Source organism: Lagopus leucura, unplaced genomic scaffold (assembly GCF_019238085.1).
Source record: "Lagopus leucura isolate 7727_CA_CO unplaced genomic scaffold, USGS_WTPT01 Super-Scaffold_73, whole genome shotgun sequence".
In the NCBI taxonomy this organism is placed as follows: Eukaryota; Metazoa; Chordata; class Aves; order Galliformes; family Phasianidae; genus Lagopus; species Lagopus leucura.
In genome coordinates this window covers 68,089,318-68,113,249 of record NW_024962252.1, presented here as the reverse complement: position 1 = coordinate 68,113,249, position 23,932 = coordinate 68,089,318, and the positions used below count along the sequence as shown (strand labels likewise).

General features: G+C 39.2%; 1 protein-coding gene across 1 annotated transcript in view; it reads left to right on the top strand.

The window, feature by feature from the left end:
- Nucleotides 1–13,427, top strand: part of PLD5 (phospholipase D family member 5) — a 159,200-nt gene extending 145,773 nt beyond the window's left edge. Inside the window, exons 7-10 of the mRNA XM_042892100.1 lie at nt 4,063–4,202; nt 6,156–6,321; nt 11,113–11,227; nt 13,192–13,427. Of these exons, the coding sequence (XP_042748034.1) occupies nt 4,063–4,202; nt 6,156–6,321; nt 11,113–11,227; nt 13,192–13,427 (657 nt within the window). The remainder of the gene's footprint in view (nt 1–4,062; nt 4,203–6,155; nt 6,322–11,112; nt 11,228–13,191) is intronic.
- The last annotated feature ends 10,505 nt before the right edge of the window (nt 13,428–23,932 follow it).

Genomic DNA, 23,932 nt, shown 5'->3' with positions numbered 1-23,932 from the left:
TTTCCACAGTTCAGTACTTTGGCTTTTATATCTTCTATTTTATTTTCCAATGTTTTGTGGCTCTTTGAAAGCACCTGAATCTTCAGGAAAGCACATAAACCCATTACAAATTAGCAGGACTACTGATGGAAATTACCATAAACATGAACTTACGTGGTGTAATTTAAGCTGGTACATACGTGTTTCTTTCAACTGACCCTAACAAAAGAAAATGTGCATTACTGCTATGTACTTAGCTACAAGCAGCTATTAATGCTGAGATGAGACTTGTGCAGGTGACTGGAAACAGATACAGAGATAAGACCACTATAGCTGTTATCCATACATCACTCTGTTGTCTGGGAAAGTGGTTATTTCAGTAGTTGAAAGGTTTTAAGAAAGTTTTATCTTTTCCTGTGCTGCAAAAGAAACTAGTCACAGTATATTTTTACATTTTGACTTCTGTGAAATTGTTCTTATCTGCAATTTGCCATGACTGAAAACTGCTGCAGTATATGTGCAATATTCTTATTCTTTCTTCTGTAATTTTCACTACTTTTCCTCTTTCATCTAGAAAATGGTAGGGACGACCTTCAAATTATCTAATTTACTTACAATGGTGGATACAAGGTAAATAGCTTGGAGTAAATGAATTCTTAATCAGGGATCCAAAATGTTGCATTATAAACTTAATGTCAGAGCTTGAATTTTTGTACAAGACTTTTATAAGGATCTTCACTCTTCCCTTGAGACATTCATGCTTCTGTAGAACATGATCTACTTTTATTTTTAAATGGTATTTTCAAACTTCTAAAATTCAAGCAGCATTCACTGTGGATTCACTGCCTGTGTGTTTGTATTTTTAATGGGAAGAAATGGAACACTCATCCATTTCAGAAGTGATGTAGCAAAACTGGAAAAAAGTACATAGATTGATACAGATATTGAAGGATCTTTTCTTTTGGACATTATTACCTAAGTAAAATAAAACAGCCTTCATAATCAGGAATAGACTGAAGATTATAAGAGTTATTTCCCATTCTACACAAAGCAAGGGGTTGTTTTATAGCCAGCTAAGTCTAAAGCAACATGAAGTATGTAGCACTCAATTTTTACAAGCTACTAGCACAAGATGTTGATGCAGATGAGTAGTTAAATGGGACAGGATTTACCTTCGCCTGCTGGGAGCCACAGAAAGTTCAGGTGCCCAAGATTTTCAGACTTTTACAGTTTTTTTATTGGAGTTTTTTATTGGAGAGACAGAGAGCTGTTCTGGAGTGAAACGAGTGAAAATCTGAAGTGCCTAAGGCAACCAGAACTAACAGTCTTCTGAGGAGACATATACTTCTCTTGATTCTGGACAGTCTTAAGGACTGGCTCAAATGAAGAGAACGACTTTAAGACAGCTGAGGAGCTGCAAAATGAATTCTACATGAAGTAGTTGCTGTTATTAAAATTATCTGTTATTATAAATTATAAAAATTATCCTACTCTGTTCTTACCAATTTGTAAGAAACTAAGAAATGCTGCTGGAAGCCTTTTGCATTGGGGGCACACAGTCATGTGGCAAAGGCCGTCCCTAAGCGGACCATTAATCCTAGACAAAGACAAGCAGAGAAAGCTCTTACAAAAACTATTCTTCTGCAGCTTGCAGAACATGCAGTTGTTCCCTGTGATCTGCATTCTCCTTTTCTGTGGACAAAAAGGCCCTCATCTTGGAATTCCACTTCATGAAACAAACAGGAAGGAGCTACAGTAATCAGAAGCTTAGATCAATAAGTCCAACTCTGGGAGCTACCTGAATTTGTAGTCACAGCCTGTTTAGTTACTAGCTTATCTATCATAAGAAAAATAACTTTTCTCCTACGTCAGCAGGCTGCAAAGCAGATCTGAATTTAACTGAGCTACTTCCACATACACTGTTCTGATATATTGTTCTGGTGCAATAGCAAAAGTCTGCTCACAAGCTGTTAAAATGTTTAGATCTGAAGTTGCTCCCATGTAATCTCTTACATGCTCCCATGTATCTCTTTTACATAAGAGCCCTCTGGGGCAAGGAGAGCAAAGCAAGGACCTTCTTTATGACACTCACTGTCTATCACCAACAGGTCACCCACTTTGAAATGGTCAGAGGCCTCGCTGGTACGAAGGGAGATGATGGCCATCACACTGCAGTTAGGAAACACTTCTTCATTAGAAGAATGGGTATCCCCATTTCAGTGCAGTGCTTGTCTTTGTGCTTCCTTTCTCCTCAGGAAGATATAGTTGAGAATAAGAGTTATACTATTGTTTTGTTTTAATCTACAAAGTTTGCTCGGTATGGTGAGGAAATTCTATTAATAGATTCAGTTCTTTCTTCCAGAAAACACGACTTTTCAATAAATTTCTCACCTACTAAAAAAATCCTCAGAAATTTGGCAGCTGGTTATTGGCATGCCTATTTGAAAGGCTGCCCTGGAGTTGTGTGGGGTTTGGAGGAACCAAGTGTTACTACCTTGGCTACTCCTAAACTACCAACTAGAACAGCCTGTAATGGCCTGGGAGCTCACTTTCTCATCGCTGCCCTTCTCATGGGGCCTGCTTGTGCTTGCTGCAGTGCTTGCTGTCTTGACAAAGTAGTATCCAATACTGAGGAAAGCACTAAAATACCCACGATGACCAGAGGTCAGCCATACCGAAAGGTACCAAGTGGAAGGCTAAAAAAAAAAAGGATATTTAAAATGATCGTTACAGGCAGAACAGAGGTTTTTCTTCGAAGCATCTTTGACTTCCTAGTCTTTGTAATGAAGGCATCTGACAATGACAATGTGTAGCAATTCTTTGTTGTTCTGTGTGACTTACAACTTTTCTGCAAGAAGATATTGAGCATAAGAACAGTGTAACAGCCTCCTTAAATTTCAGATGATATAAATTATGTTTAACAAATTCATTTTACACCTTTTCTTGAGTCTAGACTTATTCCTTGAAAACTTATTTCACTTTCAACCTTTATGCTATATAAAACAACAAGCATAACACTAAGTCACTGAACTTTCCTTCTTATAGTCAGGAGTCATTGCTGTAATGTTTCTTAGCAACATGATCATCTTCCAGACTGGTTGAAAAAACACATTCTGTTTGGTTTTCTTAGTATTCAAGAATGCATCTGGAATACTGGTCTTACAATTTTGTTACTGTTAATTTTCTAACATTTTCCTAACTTTATTTGTAAGAAGCCTTTTCACACCAATCAGTGACTAAGGCACTACTGTCACTGTATATAGAAAGGGAGGGGGAAAAAAACAGCACCCCTAAAGAAAAAATAGACATATAGCCTTGATGCAAGCCGAGCGGAAAACAAAGGAGATGGCACAGCAGCAGGAAAGCAGTGCACTGGCAGAACCAGCAGTGCAGGAACTGGCACTTGCTCTAATTCTACAAATGCCTTTAGTAACTCCTGCTCTCAGGTGCCATGAACAGGTGGCTCCACCTCTTCTCTGCCGGGCAGAAGAGCAGTAGGCCCTGGCCTGTGCTGCAGGTGGGTGACTCTAGCAGGCTGTCACCTTCTGCATCCCCACACACAGACCAGAAAAGCTGAAATCTGGGCTTGCTACTTACCAGCTCAGTACCAGGTAAAATCTGAAGCCAGATTTTAAAGATAAGCTTCTTGCAAAACTGCAGCATCTCCGTGCAACAGTGATTGAGTAAATGTAGCTGTATGGTCATGTAAACATGAGTAACAGACTACTTTCTGGTAATAAGTGATAGATTAGGTTCACAGATTTTACTCTATCTAACAGTAACCAGTCCTGGGACTCTACAACAGATTTATCTGAAATGTAACACCTTCAGCCAGAGCTTCAGAGAGGACAGTTTTCAAGCTTGTGATGTCTACATTTTACCCAGCTGTATCTACCTGACGTTTTCAAGGAAAAAATAAGCCTTGAGAATTACTCTGATGTTTCAGCATTCCAGCAGGATGGGTAAAGTTAACAGTCTCTACTGAAATTCAGAATATTGCTTATTACCTTAAGACATATGAAGGGAGAAGAAAAGAATCTGTCCTTCTATTTTAAATGCAATATTTGAATTTTGCCTTCACAGAATTCACCTAAACTCTTCTGCCCAAAGGACAGAGTCCTGGATATTGAAGCTATATACAATGTTATCGATGATGCCAAACAGTTTGTATACATAGCTGTCATGGACTACTTGCCGATCGTCATTGACACAAATGCTAAACGGTGAGTGTCCATGTGCAGGGCTAGCATGCTATCACGATGCCATAAGGTCTGCTGGAGATAATGACCCCACAGGAGATTAGTTGCTATGTGGACCAATTTCTTGGGGCCCAATTCTGCTCTTATTAAAATCAGTGAGAGTTCTGCCATTGACTTAAATGGGAGCAGAATTGGGACCTAAGAAGACATTTCCAGTTCAGGGTCCTCAGCCTTGGATCTGCCTATCAAAGGGGCTCAGAACTTGTCTAGTCAGACCATCTGCAAGTGACTGAGACCCAGGAGTACAAGAACCTACACATCCACGAATCCTGTTCCTTACACTGTTATATCCACTGCTTTGATACCGTAACTACACAGCTATTCAGCAGGAGAGAGAGAGAATATATGTGCATGCAGAAGAGAGACAATGCGCTGTGAGTTCTCCTGAAGCATGGGAGGTGTCACAGTTTTACTGAAATACACAGATACATTAAAGGTCTTCCCAAATTCAGCGTAGATCACATTTTAAGTTGTACCATAACTGATAGGCTGAGAAATGCTAAAAACAAAAATCATTTTTAAACATAGTTTGTGTAAACTGTTAAAAAGTACCTGTCACCCAAAACTGGAGCCACAATTTTAGAAAACCATTCCACTCAGCAAGTATCCAGCGGTCCCTCAGTAACAGTTCCTATGAACGGAGCATCTCGTTAAGCTTGCTGTTCTACCCATGCACTTTGATTGCCATTAGGCCAAATGTGCTTTTTTCCAGTTTTGCATGAAGACATGCAAAAAAAAAAAAGAAAAAAAAAAAGGTTTGGCTAATATACTGTGTAAACTATTTCAAATCTAGAAGAGGGTTTTTCAGATAAACTCATTACACATAGCTTCTCTTATGATGATGGAATCCTGAGTACTGCGAGCTGCAGGAACCTCAATCTCACATCATCCATCCACCTGATCTCTCCTTAGATTGGAAAGGGTCTATGTATGCAGAACTGCTGCAGTGTTGCACGTGATGTTACCTTCTGTATTCCTCCCTTCTTTGTTCTCGTGCCTAAATAATTCAGAAATCCTTTGGATTCAGGGAGATCCAAGAGAGTCACTTGCGTGAATTTTGCAACATTTTCTTTAGCGCAGTATGGCTTTGCATTCAAGGCCACAGCTTCCCTACCTGTTCAGCTTCCATTTTTTAATTTTTATTTTCTAGCATTACAGAGATCAGATTTAATTAGGTTGAATGTCGACACTGCTAGAACAAAAGTGTATTCTCTTTGTCTAATTTTCCCTGTCTTGTCTTGACCTGCTTTCACCTTGGGAACACAAAGCTAGAACTAATGACAACAAGTATCTCTCACCAGCTGTGAGGACAGCACCATGGAGGCCACTATCCTGTTCATGGCAGAAATTATCAGGAAAAAGCAGCATCCTCCTTTAACAATCCATCTCCTTCCGCTATTAAAGGATGTAGACACCATGCACAGCAGCAGCTCTCCTTTTCAAAGCATGAATTTAACACAAGGTCTCCGTTCCTCTCCATAGATAAGACAGAGGAGAAGGGAGAGCATGGCAGAGATTTCATTGTCCCTGTTCCCTTACACCTGCAACCAGCAGAAAATCTCTCCTGTTCCTCTGTGTAGGCTAGGTAAGCAGCACCCTCTAGCTGTAGCTGCTTCTACTGGTTCTCCTACTACTCTCACTGCAGGCAGTGACGCAAGAGCAACTGGCACAGCTATGAGCAAACACAGCTCAACTATCCCCACCTGCACTGCTCTGTGCCCTGGCAGGGCAGAGTGACATGGAACAGGATGCTGGCTGATCTTCTCAGCGAGAACTCTTGCAGATGAGAGCAGTGCTCCTTAAACAGGAAATTAAATTCATATGTGTTTAGTCTTCCCTGTAATGTCTTCTACGCTTGGCTGCCTAAAAATCCTTTTTTTTAGAGTTATGTGAATATCCTGTATTCTTTCTCCACAGATACTGGCCATTTCTAGATGGGAAGATAAGAGAAGCATTAGTTTTACGAAGTATTAAAGTACGACTCCTCATAAGTTTCTCAAGAGACACAGATCCTCTTACTTTCAACTTTGTTTCGTCTCTCAAAGCTATCTGCACTGAAGTTCCAAGCTGTAGTTTGAAAGTTGTAAGTATAAACGGTATTCTTTCTTTTAATCCTATATATTCCCCCCACCCTGTCCTGAAAAAAATGAAGAAATTTCACAACTGAGAAGTGGTCTCCATCAGTAGCAAAGCCTTTGAACGCCATTAAAGAACAAGGGAAATGGATGAGGGCTGCCCTGAAAGTAATGCCTCCTATGTTACTATGTTGGCCCACAGCATCAGAGGCAGATGGGTGGTGGTACTGCAGCAGAGGCTGAACCTTCCCACCACTATTCCATTACATGTTGTAGCTGTGTGGCAGATGGCAGCAGAGGAGCACTGTGACACAATGGCATCTGACACGGAAAAGCATATGAAGGAAGGGTGCAGGATTCAATTCCTCCATGCAGAAAAAATGGCACCCACTGACGTTTATTAATGCTTGCTGAATGTTGATGGAGATCAAAAAGCGAGGTGGTGGGTGGTGCTTTCCAGCAATGACAGAACATCTTGAAAGAGCAGAACACCTCCACTGGTGCAGATTTTTACACGTGCAGCACACAGGCTCTTGTTCATCACTGCAAAAATGCACAGCTAAGCTAACGGTGGTGACTGTGTTGAAGAAGTGTTTTGTAGATGAGAATGTTTTATCAATTGGTGTTACTGTGCTCTTTGTGCCTGTTGTAGTTCCCATGGAAATAAGTAATAGACATTACTTTTGGAGCAGCCTGCATAATATAGTAAACTAAATTTATTCCTAGTAGTAACAGACACTGAAATTAAGAGAGATAAACAGAATGATGCCAAAAGGCAGTCTGTGTGGGGGACAGCTTGCATAAAACACTGCATCTGGTCTTTCACAGCAAAGCTAACCAAGGCAACTGGAGCCTTAAGGCTGGTAAATGCGACAGCACAAATGTCTTTTAGTCTGGATTTGTGCAACCTTACTGTCCAACTGCTTAGGCACCTGCTTTTTGTTTATTAAGTACAAAATACAAGAAAAAATAATGAGTGCCCAGAGAAGGTGCGGGTGTCCCATCCACGGAGGTGCTCAAGGCCAGGTTGGATGGGGCCCTGGGCAGCCCAAGCTGGTGGGGGGCAGCCTTGCCCACAGCATGGGGCTGGGTGGGCTTTGTTCTGTGGCTCTATGAATTGCAGAAAAAAAAAGAAGTACTGTTTGTGTTTCGCATGTTATGTGGGATCTATTGTATGTATCTAAAAATGGACATTTTTGCTATAAAAGGCACTGTTATTTCTTATGTGAGAAGCAGCATAAAGTGTATTTTGAAGACCGACAAAACAAATACAAATGACATTGCTTATGCCACTTCTATTTTGATTAACTTCTAACTTGTTCCATCTTTAAGCATGAAAATTCTATGTATGTTTTCTTGCAGTGGCACCAAATGGTGTACATACTTGTACCTATTTCCATCTACTCAGAATAGGTAAAATCTTTAGCACAGAATTTATTCTGGAAAGAGCTGAATGACTGGGGGGGGGAGGGAAGATTCCTAGACAACTCTTCTAGTTAGATATCCTAGCCAGAGTATCTGTAGTTAAAATAGAAATATAACAATCTCCAAAAAAAGCTCCAGGCACAGCACAGCTCAGTTACCTCTGCACTGTGCATCAGATACGCTGCACTGTTTAAGTCCCTGCCTTGACGACAACAAAAGAAAAACTAGTTTGGTGTGAGTAATAACCTAGGGCTCAGAGTTTGCTGGCAACCATCTGATTTTAGCTGAACTGTACCTCAGGCTTCACCATGACACGTATCTGATTCACAAAACATGAGAGATGAGCACTGCTTTTCTTAAAATGTATATCCTTTGTATTCATCTGTTCTAGCCAGGATCAAAGTGTAATAACGTGTGTGCATGGGGGAACACAAAAATCTACAGAAGCTACTGTCATGTGCAGACATGTACAATATAGGCTTATATAGAAGAATGCTGCAATTTTAAGAGAAACTTCCATTACAAACTGATTGAAAATGTACTTAAACCACTAGCTAATGCTAATGCCTGAACAGTATTCTGATCAAAATCATACCCTCCCATCTTCTGTTCTCTTGGAAATAGCATAGCTGAGTCCTACACAAAGTGCATTTAGGAACTTCTTCCCATTAACATCTGCTTCCTGTGGTACGCCTTCACTTGTTTTTTAATTCTTCTGGAAAGAGCAGCAAAGCCTGGGGGGTTCCACCAGGGTGCCTGGCTTGGCTTGCTACAGCTGCACAGCACTCTGCAGTTTTTTGCCAAAGGCAGCAACCCAAGGTACTCGGTCACCTTGGAGCAGGCAGCACAGATGTAATTTTTCCATTAGAGAGGAACCTCCTGGCTTCCTGTGGCCACTGACCAGACTAGTGCAAATTTTGGTACAAATGCAGTTAAAAACCAGGGCTCTGCAAACCTACTGTGTGTAACAGTGCCTTCAGCAAGAACAAGAAGCAGTCATTTTGCAGTCTGATGGGGACGTCAGAAAGGCAGCAGACTGCAAGACAATTTCCCTGTTGCAAACACTGAATTTCAACAGCATTCTCTGACTAGAAACAACTTTTTCTCTTGCCACAAAACTTCCTGACACTGCTTTGAGTGTGTAAACTCAATGCACATACTGTGGAGGAAAAAAAAAAAAAAGACTGGGAAGAATTCATGAGGAAGAAGCTTTGCTTAGGGACAAAAAAGGAGCACATCGCCAAACACCAAGGTATGCTGCCACCAAACTGCTTTCCTTCAGGCACCTCTGTCCCGCTCCACGCATTGTACCAAATGTGATTGTGAAAGTAAAGCTCGAAGTCCAGGTGAAGATTCACTGGTGCACCTCTTTGACCTGTCATTAAGTACTGTACTTAAGTTTTGCATGTTCAGCATTCTAAGTGCATCCTACAACACAAGAATGCATGCTCTAACTCTCAAAGGAGCTTTAGAAGAGACCCAGCACTGTTGGTTACCATGCTGAACACATGCAGGTACACGCTTCTGAAGGGCCCACTAAAAGTAACTAGATGCGATACTAGAGAACTGGAGCCTAGAAAGGAGAGATGTAGAGTAGCATACAGATCTACAGCACCAACTGCCTGCTAAGGTAAGGGGCAGGAAAAAACAGAACCTTTCACTGATTTTACAGAAACATCAAAATAGAGCTACCCTATGAGTCAAAAAAATATCGTGCGTTAACTATGAAACTTTTACTCCTAAGCACCAATTTTATTTTAAAGTTTCAAATTCCTAAAATAAAGATGGAAACAATAAATGAAATCCTAGCACAAGGTGTTGTTACTAACACAGTTTTTCTGCTGAAGGTAGGCTAAGAGAATGTTAATCTGAGCTACTTAATGCTGGTGATGGTTTGCTTGCTTAGCTAAGGCAAATTTCTGTAGTGTTTGTGAGCACAGATGCAGCTCCCTACTGGTATCTGTACTGATAAGGAATGAGTTGTCAGCTGTTGCCAGAGAACACGTTATACATTCAATCATCCTATCTTTTCCTGCCTGAAGCTGAAATTTTCTCTTCTAACAGCATATACAAACAGGAAACTAGCATACAAACTCTCAGTTTGCACATCTGTTGAACCTATCTCAGTCTGACAATTCTAAGCTTGTATGATGATTGTGCTTGGCTATTTTTGTGGCAAGATCTGTAATTTTTCTGTTAAGTATCATAACCTAGGGAAGAGAGCTTGTCATGTTTCAGTGCCTGGCATTGAAAACTTCACCCACGCACAACTTCTAGACTAGCTCCTACAAATGCAGCGGTTTGCTTTATCTTCCAAATCATTGGGAAAAGTTAATGCAAGTACACTTGAAGGACACCTTATGGCTGCTAACTATCTCTGTTCCTGTTTTGTTCTGCAAAGAAAGCGCTGTTCTTCTGACTTTATCCAGAAATATGAGGTATTTCAGAATGATTCAGATCCATCTCCACTTGCTAAGTACACACTTTCTGTTGTGGGTGCATCCTTGTGTAGGGATTCCTCAGGCAATCAGAGCAGAGGCAACAGCAGCAGTACAGCTGGTTACTTTCATCAGTAACGTACTGTGAATTACACTTCTTTTGAGGTTCTACACCATCACCTCAAAGTTTCCAAGTCATGCAGTAAATATTTGATTTCTACTTCACTGTATTATTTCCCATCTCTATTTTTTGAATCTGTGCCTAGCTATTAGCTTCCTTCATAAAACAAGCAAAACATGGTATTGTACTGGAAATCTCATTTTTGTCTGGCACTAAACCAAGTAAGGAAAGCATACAGCTCCTCAAAACAAATCAGACCATCGCTCTCTGGGTAAAACAGATGTGTTTTTCTCTTGTCTGGTAAATTTTTATCTTTTCATGACTTTTCATGAAGTGTTTCTGAGATCTGCAGGTCTCCTTCTGGAAACTATGCAACATCTAAGGTAAAGATGTGAATTCAACTTGCTGGCATACCTGGAAATGTGTATCCCTGAAGCAATCTTCAAATGCCAGGATTCCTTGATGAAAAGGGAAATGAGCTCAAGTTTCTGGCTCTCATGCAGAAGACAACAATTTTGCATTGCTTTTTTTGCTGTTTATTTCAAAGCCACTATTATGCAGCATTTTATCACATCTAATCTGCAGTAGCCATCTACTTTGTATGCTTCACAATGCAAAGGAATACTAAGTATCACAGTGAGAATTCAGTATGTAATACAATGTGCAGTGTTCTATTAAAGCTAATGCTTGCCTGTGAACTTGAGCTGTTCTACAGCACAAACTTGTTTTCAATCAAGAATAGAAGACCATATATTTTGTTTTAATCCATGACAGAATGGTTCCTATTAACCTTAACTTTTTTTTTTTTATGGCAGAAATTCTTTGACCTTGAGGAAGAGGGTGCGTGCTTTCTCAAAGATCAGAAGAACACTTCCCTTCCAAAACTAAACCGTAACAAATACATGGTGACTGATGGAGCTGCGTACATTGGTAAGTTACCATCTCTCCAGCAATTCTAACTTGCAGCCATCAAGCTTGAAATAACACTCATTTATAAGTGAAGAATCTACAGCTGATCTACTCATTAATTAAATTACTGGTCTAATTTCTGAATGAAGATAGCTTTGAGTTTCTTATTTAAAACCTCTTAAATTTCGTTTTTCCCCTGAATCAGTTTCTCAAAAGTAGTATGATGTTTTCAGAGTTTAAAATACAGACAGAAAATACAAATACAATATAATTCATGAAATAGGCATAAATATGACTAACATACTGTTTCCACAATGCAACAAAGGTGGACTGCTCTTCATTTCCCACATCGCAGAATCATAGAGCGGTTTGGGCTGGAAGGGACCTTTAAGGTCACTTAGTTCCAGCCCCCTGCCATATGCAGGGACACCTACCTCAGACCAGGCTGCTCAAAGCCCCATCCAGCCTGGCCGTAAACACCTTCTGGAGCACCCACAATCCCTCCTGGCAACTGCTCCAGTGTCTCACTGCCCTCACAGTAAAGAATTTCTTTCTAATATCTAGTCTAAATCTACTTTCTAAATCTACTAAATCTACTTAGTCTTTCAGTTTTAAACCATTTCCCCCTGTCCTGTTGCTACCTGCCCTTATAAAAAGTTCCTCCCTTGCTTTCCTGTAGGTCCCTTTCAGATACTGGAAGGCTATTATAATACACTATGATACATCATTACTAAACTGATAGTCAATTCTACTAAATACTCTACAAACAGCTGTCATCCTCTCTTCTGACATCTTATTCTTAACTATATTGACATCCCAGGCATTCTTTTCATCATTAGATACATGACTAATTGGTATTTTGGGCTGAAGGTACACTTAAATATTAAGTTTCTGCATGACACCTACAAAATTTCACTATCAAATGCTCACTGAATGCATGATAATAAAACTGATAGAGGTGTGCTTGAGCTGCAGAATCAAAAACAGCTACTGAATTAAAAAGTAACAAGATTTCTGAACGGTACGCACTGATGCACACTTAATGTACACACACATCCCTCTCACTCTATCCAAATCTTACTTTTCACTTCAAACAGCTGAGCTCTCCCCTCCCAAATATTGCATGAGCTTCTTATTCATCTTTTTTACTCCATTTTAAATTCTCTCCAATACCCAAGTAAAATCTCAGTGCCTTGTAGCATGGGTTCTAAGCCTTTTGTTGGGATTTTGTTTTCTGTTAGTCTTTTCCGTATCTTTATTTTCATTGCTACAGACAGATAGATAGATACATGCACACACGGATTTACAGACAAAGAAATATACAACTAAATCTGTGCCACAGTGATGCTAATGACCTGATATATCCTTTCCTTGAAAGCACAGGAAGAACGATTCCTCACAATGAGGTGTCAATTTTCCATTCTTGACAACTTCAGAATTCTTAACATTTCCTATTGAAGCAGCTAAAATAACTCCCAAAGAAAGGATGCAAGTTTCTCAGATACCTCAGAACTTTGTTTGTGCATGTTTAGACAGACTTTTTTAAAATATGGCATCTAATAAAAGCATTTCTCTCCAAAATACTCCATGCACTCTAAATGTAGATCTTAAGGATTTATGGGTTCTAGTGAAATAGTTGGATTACCTGCTTTCCATTAATGCAGCTACTCCCTCTGCTGTGATACTCTGTAAAGTTACCTTAGACTTTGACAAAGGTGGTAAGAACTGGAATAAAACACAAAATCCTGTTTTAGTTTTCTGAAGTAGTCGTCAATGGGGATGCTTTGGTTCACCATTATGGAGCAGCCACTATCTATCACATCAGCTTCCTTATAAGACCCAAAAATATTTTCATTCTTGGCACTGAAAAGGTTGATGACAAACACACACACACACACACACACACTATATAAAAAGCAAGAGCAAATGAATTTTGAATAAGTAACTTGTTCTCACTTGTTGTGTATTCCTGCCTTTACTCGTAGGTAATTTTGATTGGGTAGGAAATGCTTTTACGCAGAACGCTGGAGCAGGCCTCGTTATCAACCAAGCAGACGCGGGGAACAGCACAAGCATCATAAAGCAACTCAAGGCTGTTTTTGAAAGAGACTGGTATTCACATTATGCCAAAAGTTTACAACCAACAAAAATGCCAAACTGTTTCAATCACAAACTCAGTAAAGCAACATCAAATAAGACTGCCATGAGCAATGTGAACTAGAGAGACTATTTTACTGTTTAGTATGGCAATGAAGAATTACACTGGGGTGTAGCCCTCTTTCATATTTACAGACAAAAGACTTCAGAAAAAAAAAAAAAAAAAAAAAAAGTTTGGTTCGGGGGGGTGATTGTTTTTAGGAAAAAGCACACTTATATAAAAACTGTCTAAAATATATTCTCTATTGATTTGGGACTTTCAAGGTTTGTTACTTCTGACACTGAATGTCATTTCTGCTTCCATGTTAATTTTTATGTTCCTCGTTTGAACTTAACTGAAACAGAAGAATTGACTCATACTGTTTTAAGAATTCCCCTAATTGCCATCCAGGCTAGAACAAACCCTTGGCAGAACTGAGATCCTGGCTATGAAATGGCATTCTAAGATCAGTTACTATTGATGTACAAGTAGTGGTAGGTTTACTATATTAGAGAAGATAGCAGAGTAAGGATATATTCACTATTTAAACAATTCCCTCTAAATAAACATCCAGTCATACAAGTTTTTCCTAGTTTTCAGCATTTAGTGTGAGCATCACTCCTGTGTGTTTTCTAAATAGCCTTAAATTACATTTGAGTTCTGTAACTGGTAATTTATTCATCTCTAAGGGGACAAGGGTTTTGAGGGATTAAGGTTGACCCAATCAAATTTATTAGAATCCCTGGAACCTCTCAGTTAAATCTTAATTTTCAATAGTATAACATGGATTCCTTTCAACATAACTGCTATTTATAATTACAATAGTATATAACAATGTAAATCTCTTTAGTAAAAGCAAAGATCGAGGATTGATTTTTCTTGCAATCTCAAGAAAAAATTTTACTGAAATATTCATCAAGTGCAGGCCAGCAGTTGCTTGCTGAATCATTTTCAGACAACTTTATGTATACTTTTTTTTTTATTTAGTTTTTTTAGGATAGTAAAAGGTTCTGCAAAAAATGCAAGAATTGTTTAATTTCATACTTCTTTTTCCCCTTCACATCAATAAAAAACATGTGAAATGGCTTTTTTTTTTTTTAATGTCATCCATATAGATAGAAATATCAGTCTAAAAGAAATGTGATGCTTTCATTTACCCCCAGTTTCAGCTGGCATTAATGGTGTCCTTCTACAACCATGACTCAGCTGCACTAAGATGCAACTGTTCTGCAAAAGTGTGAATTTGCTCTTTAAAAAAAAAGGTATTAATGTCTAAGAAGAGAATTTTCTCCAGCCCCATAATAGCTTAGTTTCTTAATGAAAATCCCTATCCTCTGCTGAAGGAATCCAGCTGCAAAAGCACACTGCATTCTTCATTTTGTTGAAAACGTACTGTATTCAAAATGCAGACTGTTCTTACCATGCTGAAGGTTACAGAAGGGACTATCTGAAAGCTGTGGGTTAACTGAAAAGAAATGTCTCAGAGGATTACTTTCATCTTAAGAACGAGTTAATTAAAAAGACACCCTGACTCAGAATGCAGGTTTCATTTACAAGCTTTGAAGAGAAAAAAAAAAAAAAGTTTTATCTTGAAGTAAGCACAGTTTTTGAATCTGCACCTTTTTAGAATTTCCTAATGCCATTTTCTGACAGTTGCCCACTGGAGAGAGAGGAACACACCATGAAACTAGTTGTGACTGACATGCTTCTCATAAGCACGGTTTGTTTTGCCATTTCCCAGCTGTACATCATCTTACTGAAAATCATTCTATTCGTTGTCACTTTTACAGAAAAAACTGTGCAGAGCTCTAATGCTCAAGAACATTTTGTAACATTCACATAAACCGTGCAATTTATTAGCCTTCACATATACAGAGAAGAGCATATATCCTGACATTCATTTAAGAAACAAAGAAAAGTAATCTGAAGAGAGAAAAGTTACTTGAGTTGCTTTGAAGGAAGTTTTTGCAAAGAAAAACTTTCATATTTTCCTTCTTCCGTATATAACTTCAGCGTATGTATAGCAGGCATGGTACAGATCCCCAGCACTTAATTAACAGTGTTTTTTCTATTATTATTAAATAAAGATCAGTCCAGATTCATCTCTGGTGAAACTCTTACCACTCAGCTAAGTTACATCACCAACGAAATTTGTCTTCTGAGTCAATGGGGGAAAAAAAATTAAAAAAAAACAAAAAACAAACAAACAAACAAAAATAACATTTTTAAAAACAGGTTGCAATACTTGCAAATTTTCTGAGAGATTGAGAATAAGTCCCCATGGATGGGTGATCTTAAAGCTCAAGGTAAATTTAATACTGAGTCTTCAGAAAAAGGGAAAAGAAAACCTACATAGAACCCCTTCTCCCCACTGTCCAGAGCTGGTAGCTGTAGCTCCTTATGGCAATAATAGTCAAGAAGAATTAATGTAGTATTTTCTCCCTCACATTATGTATACTAACAATGTCTTAAGTTTCTGAAATGGCGTTTTGTACATGTAATGAAGAATCTCAGTGAAAGAGACATTTGTCAAATCTGTCTCTTCTGATTCAGTATTTAGTGATGAGACAATGGAGTTGCCATTGACCTTCTATTCAGGGTACCAAATGAACGATTCAAATGTAGTAGTTTAATTGGACAGATTTTAGGGAAATACAATCCTGAGCATTAACCGGGTCCATCTGTTTACAACTACATTCTTACTGACTTGATGAACAAATTGTGATGCTTCAATGATCCCCCCCAAATGTATGATGGAAGGGGTCTGGTTTTCTCTGAGCAGCTCTAATGCAAAATAGTGTCAGCCATCCCACAGGCAGACTGGCAGGCTCAAGTTTCATTTGGTATAAAGCACAGGTTGGTGTTTTAATAGCTGTTCGGAATGACAGCGGCTCCAAAGCAGCACAGAAGGCTTTGGTCTGTTACATGAGCCAAAAGACAAAGTGCATCCTTGGACTTCAGCAAGTAAGAAATTAAGGAGAAAACAAACAGACAAAAAAAAAAAAAAAAAAATCATACAAACATTATTTTTTTTAAGCTGTTGCAGCCAATTATTTGTTTCTGGCTAGCATTGTTCCTGCTTAACTAGATTTGCCACAGCAGCCTCAACTGTGGCTTCAGCTCTTTCTGCCAATGTAAATAAATCTTTAAAAAAAAATCTATTTCACATTAAGTTACGAGAGATCTGTCTAGGCCAGTTACCTCTTGCTTCAGCTCTTCCGAATATCACCACTGCACAATGTCCAAACCTAACAGGAATTTCCATTCAGCAGTGTCTCACAAACCTCACAGACATAATCCAAAAGATGCACTTTCTCTAATCCCCTTCTAGCTGGCATTGGTAACTGTCATATTACAAGCAATTTCCTAAACAGAACAGCTTTATTCTTAAAGAATACAGACTGTAATTGTTGTTTGCTGCATTGACTAGTGCCTTACTCATAGTTTTTGTTTAACTGTTCTTCAAGCCAAGTCCTGCTAAGATCTTGTACTTGGTTCTGAGGCATACAGCAAGCCTCCTAAGTAAGACAACTACACATTGTTATGTTTACAGGTTAGTACCTGACATTAAAGTCACAAAAAGACAGAAATTGTAAATGTGATGTTGGTCCAAATGTCAAGCATGCAATTCCAAGAATTTTTATCCCAGCCCAGTTTTAAAACTGAACTCCACAACTCCTCCTGCATTTGTTATCAACTAACTCACAAAGCAATCAAAGCAGTCTGTGCTGCTGAAGTATAGAAACAAGTGAAATCGAAATTCTCCCAACACATGGCTGACAGCAAAACTTCACCACGGGAATTCGTTTAAAGCACAGGGTGAAGTCCAATACAGTGGTTATTTCACAAATCTCACATGTTAGTTTTATGTTCTAAATCTAACATGTTAGTTAGTTAGCTCAGGTAGTTTTGGGCAGGACACTGCTTTTTTTCTGCCTCTAGCATATCATCTTATTTATCAAGCTAAAACCAGGGAGGCGATAGTTACTGGGGGCTTGGTTGTTGGGGGTCTGTTTGGGTATTTGGAAGAAGGAGACAAAAAAATGCAATAGAGTGGGCACTTAACTATTGCCCTGAAGAAATACCTACAGCTACTCTTTTTTTCTTTCTAGTCTTTCTTTCCAAAGACCAGTAAAGCAATGGCCACAGATGTACCCTGACTAAAAAAGATTTAAGTAAGTTTTTGTCTGATTTACTTTTTTTTGTAAGTAATGCATCTTTGAAGTGAATTGGCTGGCCTTGCTGTGCAATGTATTACACACAATTCAGGGCCCAGTACTCCTTCCAATAAATCCAGACTGTGAACACAGCTCAGGGGAAAGCCTGAGAAATGAGTAAAAATGCTCAGAATTCTACTCTTAAGAGCTACCCATCTTTGCATTCTACTATCTAAATTCTACTACTTCACTGAGCATTACACTCATAAAAACTGAACTATGATCCACATTAATGTTACCTACCATGTCATCCTAATCCAAAGAGAAACCCAGACAGAGAATTTCTATTTGCTTTTTTTTTTTTTTTTTGTGACTCTACTGTGTACTTACTGAAAACAGCACAGACTTTTCCAATAAGATGGTAAGACATCAGCTGGCTATTCCAGATTTTCAAATTGAAGCCCTTTACAAATATCTTTCTCTTGAACATCATGTACTTGACTCCTGAGAATGGCCTTATAGGGAGTTGTAAGCTACCATTTTGGACTTCAAAATTAACCCTTTCTTTCAATACAAAAATATCAGCCACACACACCCACTGTATGTTTGCAGATGTTAACTTTTGGCATTGTTTTACTTCCACTCCTATCCTTTCTACGCATACGTACTCACATTTTTTCACTTGACCAATTTAATCTACAGTAAAAAAAAGAATGAATCCTTGGTGTATTTTAAGTTCCCAGTGATACCTCCTGAATTGAACACACCATTGAACATGTTCCACTTACAACACGACGCTCTATAGTAGCTCAGCTGTTACTTTACACAGAATACCTTTTTCACCTGTAATTTTTCCACTATAAATACTGCTGAATATTACTTAGAAATTTCTCAGTGTTGGATCAGGTAGCTTTTTCATCATTGCTTCACACAAATGCCTTAGAAGCTTGCCAAAGTAGCACGTAAAAGAAAGAGACCTCATGCAAAACAGTTTAGACAATGAAAGAAACTCACATGCTTTACAAAGTGTGGATGCTGAAGTCAGCAGATAGATTCTAGTCTTATAATAGTCAGGGAGCTGCATGTCTGAACATGTTAAGCTTCTCTTTAAGAAGGAAAATAAGGTTGATAGCTGACCGAAGTAACAAAATAAAAGAGAATATGGCAAAACAATTCACTACTGTAGCATTCCAGGGGATTATTTAGTGCTCCTACTCAAAAGTTTTACGTTACATGGCCACAAATGCGTGTAACGTAGAGTATCTGCATCATGAAAACATACTGGGCTTTATATCTTACAGAGTAATTGATAACAGTCCCATCCTCAACAGCTTTGCACACTATTTGGGTAGAAAGAATCACAGAATTGTAGGGGTTGGAAGGGACCTCCATCATCAGAGATCATCGAGTCCAAACCCCCCTGCCAAAGCAGGTTCCCTACTGTAGGTTGCACAGGTAGGCATCCAGGCAGGTCTTGAACATCTCCAGAGAAGGAGACTCCACCACCTCCCTGGGCAGCCTGTTCCAGTGCTCCGTCACCTCACTGTAAAGAAGTTCTTGTGCACATTTGTGCAGAACTTCCTATGCTGCAGTTTCCAGCCGTTTCCCCTTGTCCTGTCTCCACTCACCACTGAAAAGAGTCCGGCCTCGCCATTCTGCCCCCCACACCTTAGATATTTATAGACCTGGATCAGGTTCCCTCTCAGTCTCCTTTTCTCAAGGCTGAACAGACCCAGTTCACTCAGCCTTTCCTCATAGGAGAGATGCTCCAGGCCCTTCACCATCTTCGTGGCCCTCCGCTGGACTCTTTCCAAGACATCCCTGTCTTTTTTGTACTGGGGAGCCCAGAACTGGACGCAGTACTCCAGATGAGGCCTCACCAGGGCAGAGTAGAGGGGGAGGATCACCTCCCTCGACCTGCTGGACACGCTCTTTTTAATGCACCCCAGTAAGCCATTGGCCTTTTTGGCCACAAGGGCACACTGCTGGCTCATGGCCAACCTGTCATCCACCAGGACACCCAGGTCCCTCTCCAGAGAGAAGAAAGAAAGGAAGGAAAAATAGCCACAGAGTCAAAGCAACTTGAATCGGACTGGATTAACAGACTGGATGCTGTCCTAAAGGCTCTGGGCTAAGTTCTTGTTTTGTTTCTTTCCCTGCAAAATCCTGCATTTCTTAGGCACCGTGATGTTCTCTTCTCCAGGAGAATTCCCATGATTATTTCCAGGACGAGGAGAAAAACTTCAACAATTACAAAATTTATTTGCATAATAGAAAGCAAAGAAATCAGCATGAATGACCACTGAATTCTATGTAGCAGGTACTGAGAAGTAAAGCAATATTAGAAATACAACTTTTTCTTGTACATCATACTTCTTTAGTGCTATACAAACAAAAGATTTCAACGCAGCAAATACCTCCAGATAAAGTATCATGTATCATATTTTGGTATGTTCTCACTTCACAAATACTGTCAAGTTGGGCAGATACCATTCTGAACTAATTGGTGCAAACAGAGCACAAGCATCAGGTCAAACATGACTTGCACTCAAGTATATATTTTTTAAACCAAAAATGCTACCCTAGATAAAGTTTCCAATTCAGAAGCTGGACATATGTTTTCAAATTGTAACCTTGAGGAGATTCCTGGGATCTTCATGGGAACAACTGTTTCTTTCTAAAGGTTGAGGAGCCAACATCACCTGCCCTCTCACTGTTTCCTTCTCCTTCAGCAGCACATTCCAGGTTTTCCACATGTGACTGCCCAAGGAGCAAAGAAAAAAAACACTTCTACTTACCTGCTCCATATGAAAACCATGGGCTGCTCAGCAAGCTTTTGCCCTTTCAGAGAGCCCTTACCTAATTAATAGTAGGGAAAGCATAATAAAGGAGCATAAAAACCACAAGGAAGGTGTGCTCACCTGGAGAAATACACATACAGAAGGGTGGGAAAGGGAATAAAGAATGGGAGAAAAAAAAATCTGGCAAGTTTTAAGGGATGTAGAAGTTCTGGTGAAAGCCTTCTCATGGCCTCATTTTGTTCTACTTTTTTTTTTTTTTTTTTTTTCCTTTTATTTTTTTTTCTACCATGCAGCCAGATTTTAATGACTGAAATTTGATGTTAAGCACAATAAGGAGAGAGGATACTTGTCTTTAGGAACTGAATTTATTTCTTCACTTTGAGAGATAGGTGAAAGAGGCAGGTAAGAGTGGAAAATATACTTTTTCTTCCTTCCAAGGAATAGTTCAGTGGTTTCTATAAGCAAAGCTAATAAGGTTTCTAGACAACGCAAAGGTCCTACCCATCCAGATTCTATTCGTACTCAAAAGGTGATACATACCTGTGGGATCTTGGGGCTCACAACAAAGTACAATCTGTTCCACTTCCAGGAGAGCACCATACTAAAAGCAGCTGCAGCACCTGCTTCTAGCAATCTGCAAGCACTTTAAATGAACTCCCACGCAAGACTGAAGGAATTTTCCCTGTGGAAAGAACAAAAAATGGCAGGTTTAGTGAGAAACATAAAGAACCTAATGCAAATATTAAAATGCCTAAGAAGTCAGGATCAAAATGAAACACATTCTCATTTTTGCCAATATTTTAAAAATAAACAAGAACTGGAAGAAGACTGGGAGGCCAGCACAGTAGCCCAGATTAATAAAGCTGACATTTCTAAATAATCAAGCCATTAGATTTGTGGATAGTCCCCACATGTAAACTGCTGCTCTGAATATTAGAGAGTGCAGAGTGTGCATCACTAGCTTTGATGCACAGCCCAAAGTTTTGGCACTAAAGGTCTTATGGTCCACCTGTGAAAGTTTATAGCTGAAAATTAGGCAAAAAAATAAGGTTTCTATGTGTATTTCTACAAACCTTACCACCAAACAGTCACTTAAAAACAACAAAAAAAAAACACACAAAAAAAAAACAAGTCACTTCTGACAGTCCTCCGATGTCAACAAAGAAATCTCAAGTCTGGAGAAAGCAGAAAAATATATTTACAGCAGCACACCAACTAGAATACACTGTAAACCCATTTTCCAATAGTCAGGTAGCTAATACAACAAAGAGATCAGGATGCCCCCATATCCATCTCAGATTCCAAATATCTTCATACCACTTTCCTGATGTGGAGTTGAGGCACCACACACACAAATGCTCAGAGCTACATCCTCATAGGAGAAATGGGTACATCAGAAGAGCTAGAAACAACTCTAGTACAGTGACTGTTCCACTACTGTTGTTCTATTGCAAGACACATCCCTGACTGGGAAGGGCTGTATGTCATGTCCTCTACTAGGAAATAGGAACACAATATGCATGCAGAGACCATAGATGATAAACTGCAGAAGTAAACTGGCCACAGCATAGAAATACATTAACGTAACAGATTCCAATAGCACAAACCAAAGCAGTCTACTCATCTTTTCACTCCCACATACATATGTGCCAAAGTTTTTTTTTTTTTTTTTTAAAAAAGGGCAATGCTACTCTTTCAACTAAACACTACAGGGAGGACTACACTTTCCTTCCCCTCCCCCCAGCTACCACTGCCCCCAGTTCTTCCTGTTCTCTTTCCACACCTGTTTTCCATCAGACAGTGTTTCTGCTACCTCCCCTCCGCCTCTTACCTGGCTTTTTTTTGTTGTTGTTTTTGAGCTGTTATTTCTTACTCGCCGTTTATGTAGGACTCCTTTGCTATTTTGTACAAAGCGATGAATCCCTGCAGCTTGCATCGGGGATGCTGTGACATCCTCCGTCATTACCTCTGCTAGCTTTACCTGAAGTGCCAAGAGAAAGGAGATAGATGTCCATGTTGTTTAAAGAACACATTTTTACTTTAGCTTTACTACATACAAAGACAAGGAAAGCAGAATAGAATAGCTGAAAGGAGGAAGGGTTTTAAGTTATAATCTTCACTCCAGTTTAACCGTGGCATGGCCAAGGCCTGTTATCAGCATCAAAGCTCACACAACTTTAACACAAAGCTTTGCCTCCAAACCTGTTACTCACTGCTGTGCTGAGTCCCACACCAGGTGAAGCTGCCAAGCTGTGCAGAACAAGCAAGCCTAAACTACACACAGCAGCAAGCTCCACAGCCCTCACTTTCTCCAACAGATTCCCTGCAGCCACAGAGAGGTCTAATCTAGGTACTGTCATCTTGCAATAGATGACGAACAGTTCAAGCTCACCGTTGTATACGCAAACACTGCCTTCAAGAAAGTAAATGAAAAAAAGAAAATTTCCCTGTGGGTGTGATTTTGGCACTGCATTGTATTATATTTCCCTATACAAGCTGAGAGCAACAGGAGTCTTTCATCAAGTTTGCAGGGCAGAGAGGACATGTACTATACAAGTTTACTACTATGCCTCCTCTATCAAATAGAAAAATCTGTCTAAACTTATTTTGAAAACTGCATGGCCAGCTTATGCAGTAGTTAGATATGTGGCAAGGTTGCAGTATTACTCTCTAAGGAGAATACAGTAAATGTGCTTATATATTTTGTTAATTCAAGCATTGTGTAGTCTCTTCTACGAGAAGTATGGATAACTTCTCATCATGCCTTCCTATTTCAGAACACAGTATTTATCACAGATGTGTACAATACAGTGGCATAGCTTAGGCCTGTTATATAGGTCAATACCTGCAATGCACATGAGAACATAGTCTGCCTCCGCAAAGGAGAGTGGCTGCAAAATCTATTTTGGATAACCCAATTTGTATTTAAGGAAATCAACGTGTGGTCATTTCTAGAACTGTGAATAAGGCAACTGCTGCATGCTTATATATTTGATAAGTTTTATTATACTATATCCTTATATGAATGCCTATGCAGTGTAAATGCTTTAATATAAGATACTGAATTTTTTTTACACGTTATTTTCTAAACGACACTACATTTTACCACGTTTATCCATTTTCTGTGTTGTTACAAAGCGCAAGCAGGAAGACACACGATTTTAATAACTCACAAAGCAGCTCTTCAAATCCATTATAAAAACATGTTCTTATATAAAGACTTTTAACTTGGCAAGAAATGTGCTTCCTTTCTACAATGGGCTTGGTTCATAGCAATACCTGGGCAATGGACATGTACTTAGAAGAAAAAAAATCAGTCTGTAAATGGGGTTATTAACTCTGATGTAAACCAGTACATTCATATGTTTTGATACCTTTGGAAACTTAACTCATCTGCCTTTATTAAGGAAACAGCTGGCCTGTCCTGATTCAATCTGAAAGCAAACACTCCTGTTTAAAAACAGCAAACTGAGCAGTTGTTGTGTTTCATGCTGCAGGATGACAGGACAGGTAACAATTTTATTTTATTATTGTTTTCTTAACTTCCTTATGATCTTACCACAATGAGTTGTGGTATCTGTCTGTGAACTGGGCCCACTGTTTACAGCATTACTCTGTGTTCCCAACATTC